This window comes from Vollenhovia emeryi, unplaced genomic scaffold, assembly GCF_000949405.1.
Source record: "Vollenhovia emeryi isolate VEMERY1.0 unplaced genomic scaffold, V.emery_V1.0 DF939128.1, whole genome shotgun sequence".
In the NCBI taxonomy this organism is placed as follows: Eukaryota; Metazoa; Arthropoda; class Insecta; order Hymenoptera; family Formicidae; genus Vollenhovia; species Vollenhovia emeryi.
In genome coordinates, this window is record NW_011967238.1 from 24,558 (window position 1) to 36,705 (window position 12,148).

A 12,148-nucleotide genomic window follows, 5' to 3' on the forward strand; every position below is an offset into this window, starting at 1 on the left:
CAAGTTCTAGCACCGTGGACACAGACCTTAAGGCTGCGTTCCTATATTCACTGCCAGTACTGAAAGCCTACAGTTTACGTCACGTGCACTATGCATTTTCAGTACTGGCAGTGAATATCGGAACGCAGCCTGAGATTTCATTGAAGCAACATTAACAATAAAGTCTATCGATGACATTTTTTTGTCATAAAAAGTAGATTCTTGAGTCAAGTTCTTTGTTTCGAAGCTCACAAAATTTCAGACTCGTAGGCGAAGTTGAACGCTTACTAGGATGGAGATCCGACGCATTTTTAATCTCCTGCGAGAATTTTCGTACGTATGTTGTATTCTTTAATGCAACATCTTCGTGCATGCGTGTATTTTTGTGCACTACACGGTACGTAAGATTGTAAAATGGAATTCTGAATTCTGACATGAACTACAAATTGCCCGAGGTCTGCTCGAAGTCTGAAACTAGCATTCAACGCCAGACTTAAAGCGATTTTAAGATCAGTTTAATAGATGGTACCAGCATTACCCACTATAATGATTGTAATTTTACATGTAATTGTTTTTACAGTGTACTTTTTCTAAACTTTCATCAAATATACCATTCTTCCCTTATAAATGTTAAAATTTTATAATAGGTGATAATAAGAAAGTTTTCTTGACAAACAGAGATCTCAGAGATGTCGAACAAGACGACACTTGACGATGTCCGCAAGATTTTGCTAGCGTGTTTGGTCTCCCGGAAAGGCGCGACATCCTTGACCTGTCTCGACCGTGACTACTACGAACAGGAGCAACAACGTGTACCGTACCGCCGACTTGGGTATTCCACCTTGGTGGACTTTCTCCGAAGTATGCCGGAGCATTTCGTCGTCGAGGAACATAACGGCCAGAACTATGTGCACGCGATTGCGTCGGAGAAGAGTAAGCATGTGAGCTCGTTGGTGGAGCGCCAGATAAGCAAAAGATTTCCTCGCACGCGTCAGTACGCGCTAGCGCCGTTCAATCGTCGTGTCCAGTACAACAGGTCGCAGGAAGCTAAAATCGCGCCTGACAAGTTACTTCGGCTCGTGCAACACATTAGGAACAATCCGAACGGTGTCAGCTTGCAGAGCGCTGTGGCCTTCGTGAATGACGATTCGTCAATCAATATCTCTAGCCAGGAATTACGGACACAGCTGCTGACGCAGATGCACCAGTTGCTGTTGGATGGAAATATGATTTACCATAAGTCGAAAGATTTGTCCTACCAGCCTGTGATACAAAACTCATTATATGATTTAGAATCGCCTCCGACTAGACAAACTGAATGCGCTGCTGGGGAGGAGTCCGATTATGTGCAGTATTGTAATGTTGACAATGGCTTCGTGCCAGCCAATTATGCCAATAGCTCTCAGAGACGTGCAGAAAAAACGAAAAAGCAGTTTATGAAATTTTCTCAATATGATAACTGTGAAGACGTTGATATGTCTAACTACATGAAGAGAAGCAGCGAGAGCAATGACGACTTCACCGTGAATAGCAAGAGCACCATGGGAATGAAGACTGACGAATATTGTGACTTATCCACATTGATTAATGACAAAACCAAATCTCGATTGGAAGAACTGATGCAACGACATCCGGAGGGCATTTTGTGTGCCGACCTGCCCAATGTATTCTTCAATATGTACAAGATGCGCCTGAATTACACCGTGATGGGCTTTGCCAGTGTACGCGAGTTCACGTCTTACCTGCCACAGATTTTTTACATGACGCAGATCAATAAGAATGATGACTTCATGCTGTATAGCGCGGACAAGAGACCAATAGTTCCAAAAACGGACCCTATTGACATAATGCCCAATCGATATGACAAGCAAGCACAGTACAGTAATAATAACAATGTCGACGATGCACCGATCCCGGCGGAAATTGTACGTAATAAATATTCACTAATAACCCGTGTATTTACTTAGTGATATTTTTTATTTGGAATTTCCTAGAATTTGCCGGCAAAGTATATTTTCTAGCCGATTATGTTATAAATTGTTAACTGTGATAATAATGCTAAAGCAAATAATGTTTTCTCGTGTGAATATTACTATTAAGATCTATGAAAAAAGTACAGAACAAAGCGTTAATCTTTTGGTGCAAATAAAAATCTTATTGTTATATTTAAGTTCGAGCATAAATTCATAAATAATTTTTATAATGTATAAAAGTACATCTATAGTATTTTTTGTTTTTTTTATATAAAATGTTAGTTAAATAATTCATTCTTATTATTCGTCAATAATAATGGCTTCCGGATGGGTGCCGCCCCTGGCGAAAATTTTAAGTGGGAGATGATGTTTATATTTATTTATGAAGAGTTTTATCGATAGTTGCATTGTTTGTGAAGAGTTTTATTGATGCTTACACCGTTTGGAAGTACGTTGCAAACACCTGGTTAATTCTTTACTGACAATAACATTTCACAAACACTTAGAAAACTATAATGGAATTTGACATTGTATCATTAAACACAATTTGAACATGTCATAAATAACTCCATGTTTAAATTTATGTCTCACAAACAATTCAATAAATGTTTTAAAACTCAAATAAAACATTGACTCAACGTTTAAACAAACTTCTTGTAAACATATTTTCGCCAGGGGCGTCCGTTTAACAGCGTCACGCCTACGTTTCACAAACATTGCATTACTAGGGCTGGGAGGCTCTGGTACAGAGTCCCCTCGAATTGCGGTAGTCCTTGGATACCCGCGTCTCTTCACTCTCCCTCTGGAAGAGGGGGGGAAAGAGGGATTAGCTAATCATAGTGACTTAGCTGGGCTGCTTCGACGGCATCACCTGCGCATCATTTTATTCTTGTTTAACATTCGATGATACATGGAGCACTTAATTAAACACTCTGATTGGCTAATTCCTCTCTCTTTCCTTTCCTCCACCATAGGAAGAGTGGAGGGAATATCTAAGGACCGCAATTCAAGAGAGCTCAGTATTAGATCCTGCGAGCCCTGATTATGCAAACTGCAATGTTTGCGAAACGTCGGTATTATGTTGTAGACAGAGGTGCTGTAGACTGATCCATCTGAAAGGCATTATTACTGACGGTGTCAATAGCCGCGAAAATCTGAAAGTTAGAATTATTATTGCATCATGATAATTTAATTGCTACAGTGATCTATGTAATTTTACAGTCGCCTACCATTACTAAGAGCTTTGCACCCAACGATGTAATGAATTATGGCGATAAGATTGGGAAAATACCGGTGACTGAATTACAACAGAAGAGTTTCTTAGAAGTATATGTTGTAGAGGTGTTTCATCCAAACTTTTTCTGGATACACCTCCGCAGAAATAGGACCGACTTTTATGAAATGATGGACAAGCTAACGTAAGTACATGAGCGGTCGATTAATGTCTCCAAATTTCTTTATATTGGCAATGAAACCTGAATCATAATTGTCTTACTTTCAGCGATTTCTATGAGGAGAAGAAAAATACATACATAATTGCAAAAGTTGCCTTGAAAAAGGACATGAATTGCGCATGCATTTATGTGAATAGGTGGCACCGAGGAATCATTAAGAGTGTGAAGCCAGATTTTAGAGTAACGGTTAGTATGAATGTAGTATAAACCGCACTTGAAGCAAGTATCCGACAAGTAATTTTGTTAATTTTTCGAAATTAACATTTTGATATGCAATTCTTTTTCAAAACAGGTATTCTTTTATGATTACGGCACTTTGAAGACGTATGCCGCCGAGGATGTATATTATTTGCATAAAAGCTTTTCTAGTCTACCCGCTCAAGCAATACCTTGTTGCTTACATAATGTTACACCAATTGTTGGTGATCGTTGGAAGAAGAGCGCAGTCGATCAATTCATTGACAAGATTGCCGATACTCTTTTAGCTGCAACTGTAATTACAGTTGATCCTACGGTGATTATTTATTTTATTTCTGAACGTAAAAGGCCCGGTTTTTCCAACGTCGTTTAACTTTAACCTTATAAGTTTAACTCCTTTGTCTCTTTCTAAGGGAACAGTTTGGTTAAAGTTATGTCAAGATATTTTAATTCTTAATTCTGAAGTATATTTTAGTAACTATTGATATCTTTGTACTTTTGTTATTGATATTTTTGGAATTAATATTTTTTGTTTTTTTATTTTAATTTTTAATATTAAAGGAACAAGTGTAAAAAAATTAATTCCAGTTATAACACATTTTATTTTTAACTCTAAATAATGTTTATATAACTATTTCTAATAATTATCTCTATATGTATAATTTATTATTATAGAATAGTAAAATTATAAAATTATTTATCTGATTCTTTTGACAGCACAATTCCATGATGGTTATTTTGACTGATACAACCGAAGATGAGGATGTGATAATAAACAATTGGTTAGTGAAACAGAGATTAGCGCAAGTTGGTCAAATGGTGCGTATAAATGAAATATATTTTATGACACCTGATAATATCAAACCTTCTACGTCTAAAAGGATTATCCATAAGGAAGACATAAGAATGATAAATAGTGAAAATTATCCGCGACATAAATATCAATCGATATCATGTAATGACAGAACGCCTAGATTATCCGATGTAAAAAGCGAAGATATCGAACGCAACACTGTCAAGTCCTTGCATAACGTCCCGACCAGCAAAAAAGCGCTTTTACAAATGTTATGTAGTAGATCGCCGGATGCTAAGTCCTTAGATGCCAAATCTTCCGACGCTAAGTCTTTAGACGCTAAGATTTCAGATGCCAAGTCTCCGGATACGGAGGCTGCGGGTTCTAAATCGCAATTGAGAAACTATCGAAAAGAGGGACTTAGGACGTCTAGAAAGTTGTTATTAGAAAAATTGCAAACACTGAATCCTAGGGCGAAAAATTTCAATCTGAGCACTTCCACGTCCGATACAAATTCAGATAACGAAGGTGCAAGAATCAATGCAAATGGAAAGATAAACTCGCAGAATAACAGTGAAGACTGTGGCTGGCATATGAATTTCGATCCGAGAGATTCCGATAATGAAAATGATACGAACGATTTTGGGACATTTAGGAGTTTGTATGGTGGACGCGGTTTGATGGAACCCGTTGATTGGTCGGCGATAAGAAATGAGAAAATTCTACCTCACAAAACAACCGCTTCAGAGCTTAATGAAAATTTGGACACGTCAATTACAAGTTGTGAGAGCAATGTAGAAGATAAATCAGAATTGCACAATGAGAGAGAATTACCTGGGAAACAGTATTTTTTAAACATAACTTCCAAGCAAAAGGAAATTTTTTTGCCCGAAAATAATATCGATCATGACATTGAAAATACGTCTGATTTTATAGAAGCACTGAAAGAGAGTCGGCAGCAGCCCGACCACATTGTCACAGTAATGATTGCGCCAAACAATACACTCAAGGAATTACATAATGGCACTCAGTTGGAAAATGCATCGAATTCCAATACAAATCTCGTTAAGTCCAACGTCGCTTCTTCGAAGGAAATCGATCAGAAAGTGAACAGAAACGGCAAAATGTGCGAAACAAGACCCGAACAGAAAATAGAGAATACAAATTTTAATACAGATTCGAAGTCAGTTATTCCTAATATATCTAATAGTAAAGATAACATAAATAAAGAAGTGTCTGAATGCAATACAAATAATTGCCTCGAGTCCAATGCAGATAAGAAAGTGTACCGTTCTACATTCAAGACGCTATTGGACAAACTGAGCCGTAAGCGTGTTGATTCGATGAACTCTAGTTTCGTAAACGCAAACGAGTCTTCCAGCAGCGATCACATTCCATCGTCGTCTTACAGTTCCAATACATCCGATGATACCATTATCTCGTCAAGCGACGAACCATCGAAGACCTCTAATTGTTCAGACACAAATGGTCGCATCGAGATAATTAAAAAGCTCAAGTCAACGTCCGAGGAATCGCCTAAAAATCGAACATTAGACGAGTCACATAGTAATTTCGGAGGAACGACTATTCCGTCCACAGAAATAGATTTTATTGCTTCTCCTAACGTTGATGACGCACGGCGTCGGTTGAATCAGTCGAGTCAATCCGATTCTAATTTTATCGCTTCATCTTGTAACGTGGATGATTCAAATCAATTGAAAACGACGAATCAGACGGCATTGGGCGCTCCGAAATTTATGCAACAGATGTTAAAAATGATACAAAGTATAGATAATAACTCTGAATTTCTAGATTCAGATGATTTGAGCTCTAATGATGAGAGTATCAATGATGACATTAGTGACGAAAGTAAGGGGGATATCGAATCGGTTAAATCGAGCACGTGCAATTCGACGGATGGCGACGTGAACGTGACTGAAAATGCATTTGCTTCTCCGGTTTTTAATGACTGCGATATAGAATCCGATGATGAGAGCAGCGAATCGGAGCGAATGCTTATGCAGGAACTGAATAAAATGTTCCTCTTTACATCGCGCAACAAACCGCCTAAACAAACAATGCAAATTACGGATGTCTCGAATGATTTAAATTTCAAAATTTAATGTTGCGTCGCGAGAGAAAATTTTATTACGCGACAAGTTACATGAACGAGCAATCTTTTTTGTTTGAAAAATGCGTTTGTAAAATAAATGAAACAATAATATATGCTATTGTAATATTGAATTACATTATTTGTTATTTCTTATATTAATAATTACATTTCTTATATTAATAATTACATTAATATTGAATTACATTATTTGTTTATTTCTTATATACGATTTTTAATTTCTAACAAGATGTATAATTTTTAAGTGATATTAAATTACAATTTATAGGTATAAATATATTACATACAGGGTGTTGAAAAAAAGGGTTACATATTTTGATAAGAGGTAGTATTGGTCAAAACAAGAAGAAAAAGTCTAATTAACATGGGTCCTAAGGCTAATATCTTCAGAGATACAAGCTATTTTGTTATTTGAGCTCTTTGTCATTTTCTTATTAGTCGTGTCATCTTTAGAATGTAATGAACGTCTTAGAGAATCACGCACTCTTTCAAGTCACGCACCATAACTTCATTTCTCTCTCCTGATATTTACGTTTGGTTCGCAATAGACACCACAAGTCAGATCTCACAAGAATCTCTCTTTGTTTATTTCTTGTTTTGAAAGCACCTAGAAAAAAGATATCCCCATTGTACCCCATTCTTCCCTACTCCTTTGTTCATTACATTCTAAAGATGACACGATTAATAAGAAAATGACAAAGAGCTCAAATAACAAAATAGCTTGTATCTCTGAAGATATTAGTCTTAGGACCCATGTTAATTAGACCTTTTCTTTTTGTTTTGACCAATACTACCTCTTATCAAAATATGTAACCCTTTTTTTTCAACACCCTGTATATGTATGTGTGTATGTACATATAACTAATATATACATATACATATATATAATTAACTATTAATACTATATATATATACAAGGTGGGCCAAAAGTAATCATCCGATGTTGTTTGGCTATAATTTGTAAATGAAACGAAATATTTCGATGCGATTTTCTTTAAAACATTATTTGGTCTTTTAAGTTTTATTACATCAAGATTTGAAAATGATATCGGTCAAGTGATCGCCGCTATTGTTGATTACCATTTGGGCCCTTTTAGCATTTTTCATGGCTTTTTTGAGAACGTCGGGCGATATGTTGGCCGCTTCATGTCGGATGTTCTCTTTAAGGGCTGCCAGAGTCTGTGGCTTGTTCGCATAGACCCGCGACTTCAAAAACCCCAAAGAAAAAGTCAGGAACAGTCAAATCGGGCGATCTTGCGGGCCAGTGCATATCGCCGAAACGCGATATGAGGCGGCCCGGAAATGTCTCCTTCAGAATGGCGGCGGTCACTTGACCGATATCATTTTCAAATCTTGATGTAATAAAACTTAAAAGACCAAATAATGTTTTAAAGAAAATCGCATCGAAATATTTCGTTTCATTTACAAATTATAGCCAAACAACATCGGATGATTACTTTTGGCCCACCTTGTATAATTGATCTTACAATTAATATATATATATTTATATTTGTAACTATGTTGTAATTATATCTCTACAACTATTGTGTAATAATACATTAGGTTATCAGTTTAGTTTAATTCTGGGAAAAATTTGAACCTTATGTATGGTGTCATATGTGTCTGTCACTGTGGTTATTATTCTGCCACATTGCAATAAAGGAATTGTGCAAAAGTATACGTGTGAAATTATTGTACTATTCAGCACAGAAATACTGTAATCTTATAAAATGATAATTTTTCCCGAATTCTTATGGTTGCCTAATTTAATCGGTTGTTTGAGCTTCTTCAGATATTCTGAGATTCATTGATATCCGAATATTACTTTCACTTTTTAAAATTCAAAATTTTACCACGATCTTATCGTAACATTTTATCTGATCTTGCCCCTTTTGGTTTCGTCACTCAGGCTGATGCCGTCGACATGGCAAGCATAATGAAGTACGTTCAAAACAATTTGAACCAATTACCAACGTATTGCTTTGCTGAGGAGAACCTGATGCCCGACAACTGCTGCAAAGCAACATCGGCAAAGCAACCAACAGAGGAGAAGCACGAGGTACCTGTAGTCTCACCCGGGCCGACGCATCTACATTATGATAATCATCATCAGCAACATTCAGTGAGACCGCCTCCAGGTTTTCCACCTCTCAGCGAACATGTTTCGCCTAACTTATCGGCAACAAACCTTTACGGTTGTTCCTTCGAAAATATTCCTGTGTTGAACGCTCAGGCGTCGGGCTTTAGCGACGCGGAGGCGACGACAAATCCGTTCCTGGTTGACCAACAATTCAGTCCTAATGATGTTGCCAAACAAATGTACATGACAGTTTGGAACGAGAACAAGAAATTGCAAATTCAACTGACTCGCATCCTCGAGGATCTGCTAGAACATTCATCGTTCTCATTCAATGATCAGATCCAGTTAAATAAGATTTTGAAGATTGTTGAGCAGGCGTTATTGGAACAAAAAGAGGATCATTCCGTGGTCACAAACACGTCTTCAACAACTGATACTACGAGCGGAACGACGTCGAACGATGTTGGTCCCGCGCAGGAGTATATTTTAAAGAGCGAAACTTTCCCGAAACAGGACATTAATGCAAATACTTTCTCGACGACGAATCCGTTTGGCACGAACAACGACGACAGGCCGCAGAATAATATCGCGTTTCCCACTTATAACTCAGACAGTTTTGCTACCGCTAAGTCCAACTGGAATCAATCTAACGAACTCAATTCGTCCTCGACTTCCCGTATGCAAATGCCTCCTTCAACAATTGCAAATTCTGTGTCCTCAATGTTCGTTAATCCCGTACCATCAACCAGTACCTTCCTTCCAAGTACTAATCGGAACGGCGAAAACGTTCCTGAAACGCCAGTATCTTCAACGGTCCCGACGACTAATCTTTACAATGATTTCTCGCACTTCCTGGAGAGCATAAACAACCAGTTTACCAATATGCTGAAAGACACAAATCCCTTCAAGTTTTCAATGACTGATGGAATGCAGGTACCGGAGACGCAGAATGAGCAAACGTCTCACAAGTACGACATGAGTGGCGCATCGTATCTCACGGTTACAAATCCACAAAGCCATAGTTCGAAAACGGAAACTCCGAATATTCATTCGAAGAGCAATTGTTTTACGCCTGCGGGACATCTCGATAGAAATTACACTTCGAGAATCGTCTATGAATCCGGTCCGGTAATGTATAATACCCAAAAGAAGAAGGCAGACGTAGATGCAAAGCAAAACACGCGCAAGAGCAATTCCGATAATATTCAGAACACTCAGTCTCTCGAATTAGGACAAGATAAGAAACCGGCATCGCAGCCTGCGAAGGATATTGCTACTTCGTATACGCAGCATATGATAAATCATATAAAGAGAGATAATTCGCAAGCTGAGAACTATGTCACTCAACCACCGACATATTACACTCAGGGCTCACAGCCGGTAGTAAATGGCGAATCGGCATATTACCAGCAAAACGTGAACAATTTCCAACCTGTGTCGTCGCAAGCTTGGATTCAAAACGAGGTTTCAGAGCATTGGATCAACTCGAAGTTACAAAACAACGTTCCTATGTCGAATCACTCTGTGTATAGCACACCGACTACTTTATCTCATCAAGACTGGAACTGTGATACCGGCAGAAAATCCATTCCTCGAGAGATGAATGAAGCGACCGAATCGAGCTTTAATTTCACATTTAAAGACAATCGCGACAAAGAGGGGCCAATGTATAGCTGTACGAATTCCTGGAAAAACATCGAAACGGGACCTGCTCAACAGTGGAACGCGGCTAGCTCTTTTGTATTTCGGAAAATTGGTACGACACTATTGAGTATTTAGCTGATAGAGCCATTTCTTCTGATATTGTGTATAGAACTAATTATTAATCATTTCTTCACAGACACAGTTAAAGGCGTGACGCTTATATTTAACTTCGCACATGATGGTTGGATATTGACGTACGAGTTTGTAGAAGCCTTTACGAATTTCAAATTGCAATCTCGTTTATTAGCCGTACTCGAAGCAATGAATATAAAGGTTGTCTTCAAAGAAATCCAGAGATCCGAGTATCCAGCAGAATTTTCACAATTGGATAGGTAAATTTGTAATATTTTAATATTTACAATTGCCATGTTATTCAAATAATTTGATTCTCGAAACAAGTTATATTTTTCATCCTTCCTATTCCTTTACTCATCACTTCTTAACACAATTAACCCCTTACACAAATAAGACATATACGGGACAACGGTCGGAATCGAACGCCCTCACATCGAGCCATGTGCCATCCCACGTAGCATTTGCAATTACAATATTTGCAAATATTGTAACTGTAAATGCTATGTGGGATGGCGCATGGCTCGATGTGAAAGCGTTTACATAGCATTTACAATTACAATATTTGCAAATATTGTAATTGTAAATGCTATGTAGGATATATATGTATATACATGTAATGTGTGTGAATGTATATATATGTATATATATTCACATATTTTCGCTGTATAATATAGAAAATATAAAAATACAGCGATACGATATTATGAGTTTATGTATAATTTTCAAATTAATACTTTTTTAAATGTGAGAATATGCTTTTGCCATTCTAGGTATCCTCTAAAAGTTCCGCGTGATTCTGAGAAACGAATCATCTCCATTAATTTGATTTCGTTGCAAACTGCGTTGACATTATTGCGCAAACTAAAAATAATTTCATTCGAAGAAATAGATAATGCTTTTAAAAAGAACGAATTTCTGGACAGTTCTATTCTACCTACTTTATGGGTGAGTGCTATGTTACATAATAGGATGTTTTAAAATTCGATTTTTCTTTAAATAGGTTTTGAAGTTGTAACAATATAAATCATATAAAGAATATAAATCATCTAAAATTATTTGTAAAAGTTACATATAAATCGGAGTCGTAAATACACGATTTATATGTAATTTTTACAAATGATTTTATATGATTTATATTCTCAGAAATAAAAAATAATTCGAAAAGTTTCTTATTAAGGTGAACAATATTATTTGTAGAAATACTCTCTGCAAAAATTTTACTAATTCTTCCGAACATTGGATTAATTAAACTTTTTTTTTTCTAGATATTGTTCGTTACTTACCGCGACTTGAGACAACATGTTGAATTAAATTCAAATCATATAGTATAAATATTTTAGTATATATAGCTTTTATATAATTTTACTGTAACAAACAAAACTCGTGATTCATTTTAATTTCTTTGACTGATATTCAATGTGATTTATGTTATTACAATGCAAATGATTACTAACATTCTCTTAGGTAAGAAATTACTATAATTAACATGTGTATAGTATACATGAACAGCATACATATAAGTTTCATTTTTATTTCTTTTTTTACGTTTTGATATAAGGAGAATAAGTGACATTTATGTTGTGATGCGATATCACTCTGAATTCTGTATGATTTTGTTTGTATTAACTGACATATTGATTTGGAATTTATGTAATTGTGACAAGGTATGAAAGGAGGCTATGAAATATACTAACGATGAACAAAAGTACTATTAAGTATAAATATTATATAATTAGAACTGCTTTTTCTTGTATCTTATTT

General features: G+C 36.5%; 1 protein-coding gene across 1 annotated transcript in view; it reads left to right on the forward strand.

Annotated features, from left to right (window-relative positions):
• Positions 1-12,148, forward strand: part of LOC105568703 — a 14,456-nt gene extending 2,308 nt beyond the window's left edge. Inside the window, exons 2-10 of the mRNA XM_012024571.1 lie at positions 658-1,904; positions 3,174-3,370; positions 3,454-3,592; positions 3,699-3,920; positions 4,322-6,505; positions 8,438-10,364; positions 10,449-10,644; positions 11,158-11,332; positions 11,653-12,148. Coding sequence (XP_011879961.1) covers positions 669-1,904; positions 3,174-3,370; positions 3,454-3,592; positions 3,699-3,920; positions 4,322-6,505; positions 8,438-10,364; positions 10,449-10,644; positions 11,158-11,332; positions 11,653-11,718 — 6,342 coding nt within the window. The 5' untranslated portion in view covers positions 658-668 and the 3' untranslated portion in view covers positions 11,719-12,148. The remainder of the gene's footprint in view (positions 1-657; positions 1,905-3,173; positions 3,371-3,453; positions 3,593-3,698; positions 3,921-4,321; positions 6,506-8,437; positions 10,365-10,448; positions 10,645-11,157; positions 11,333-11,652) is intronic.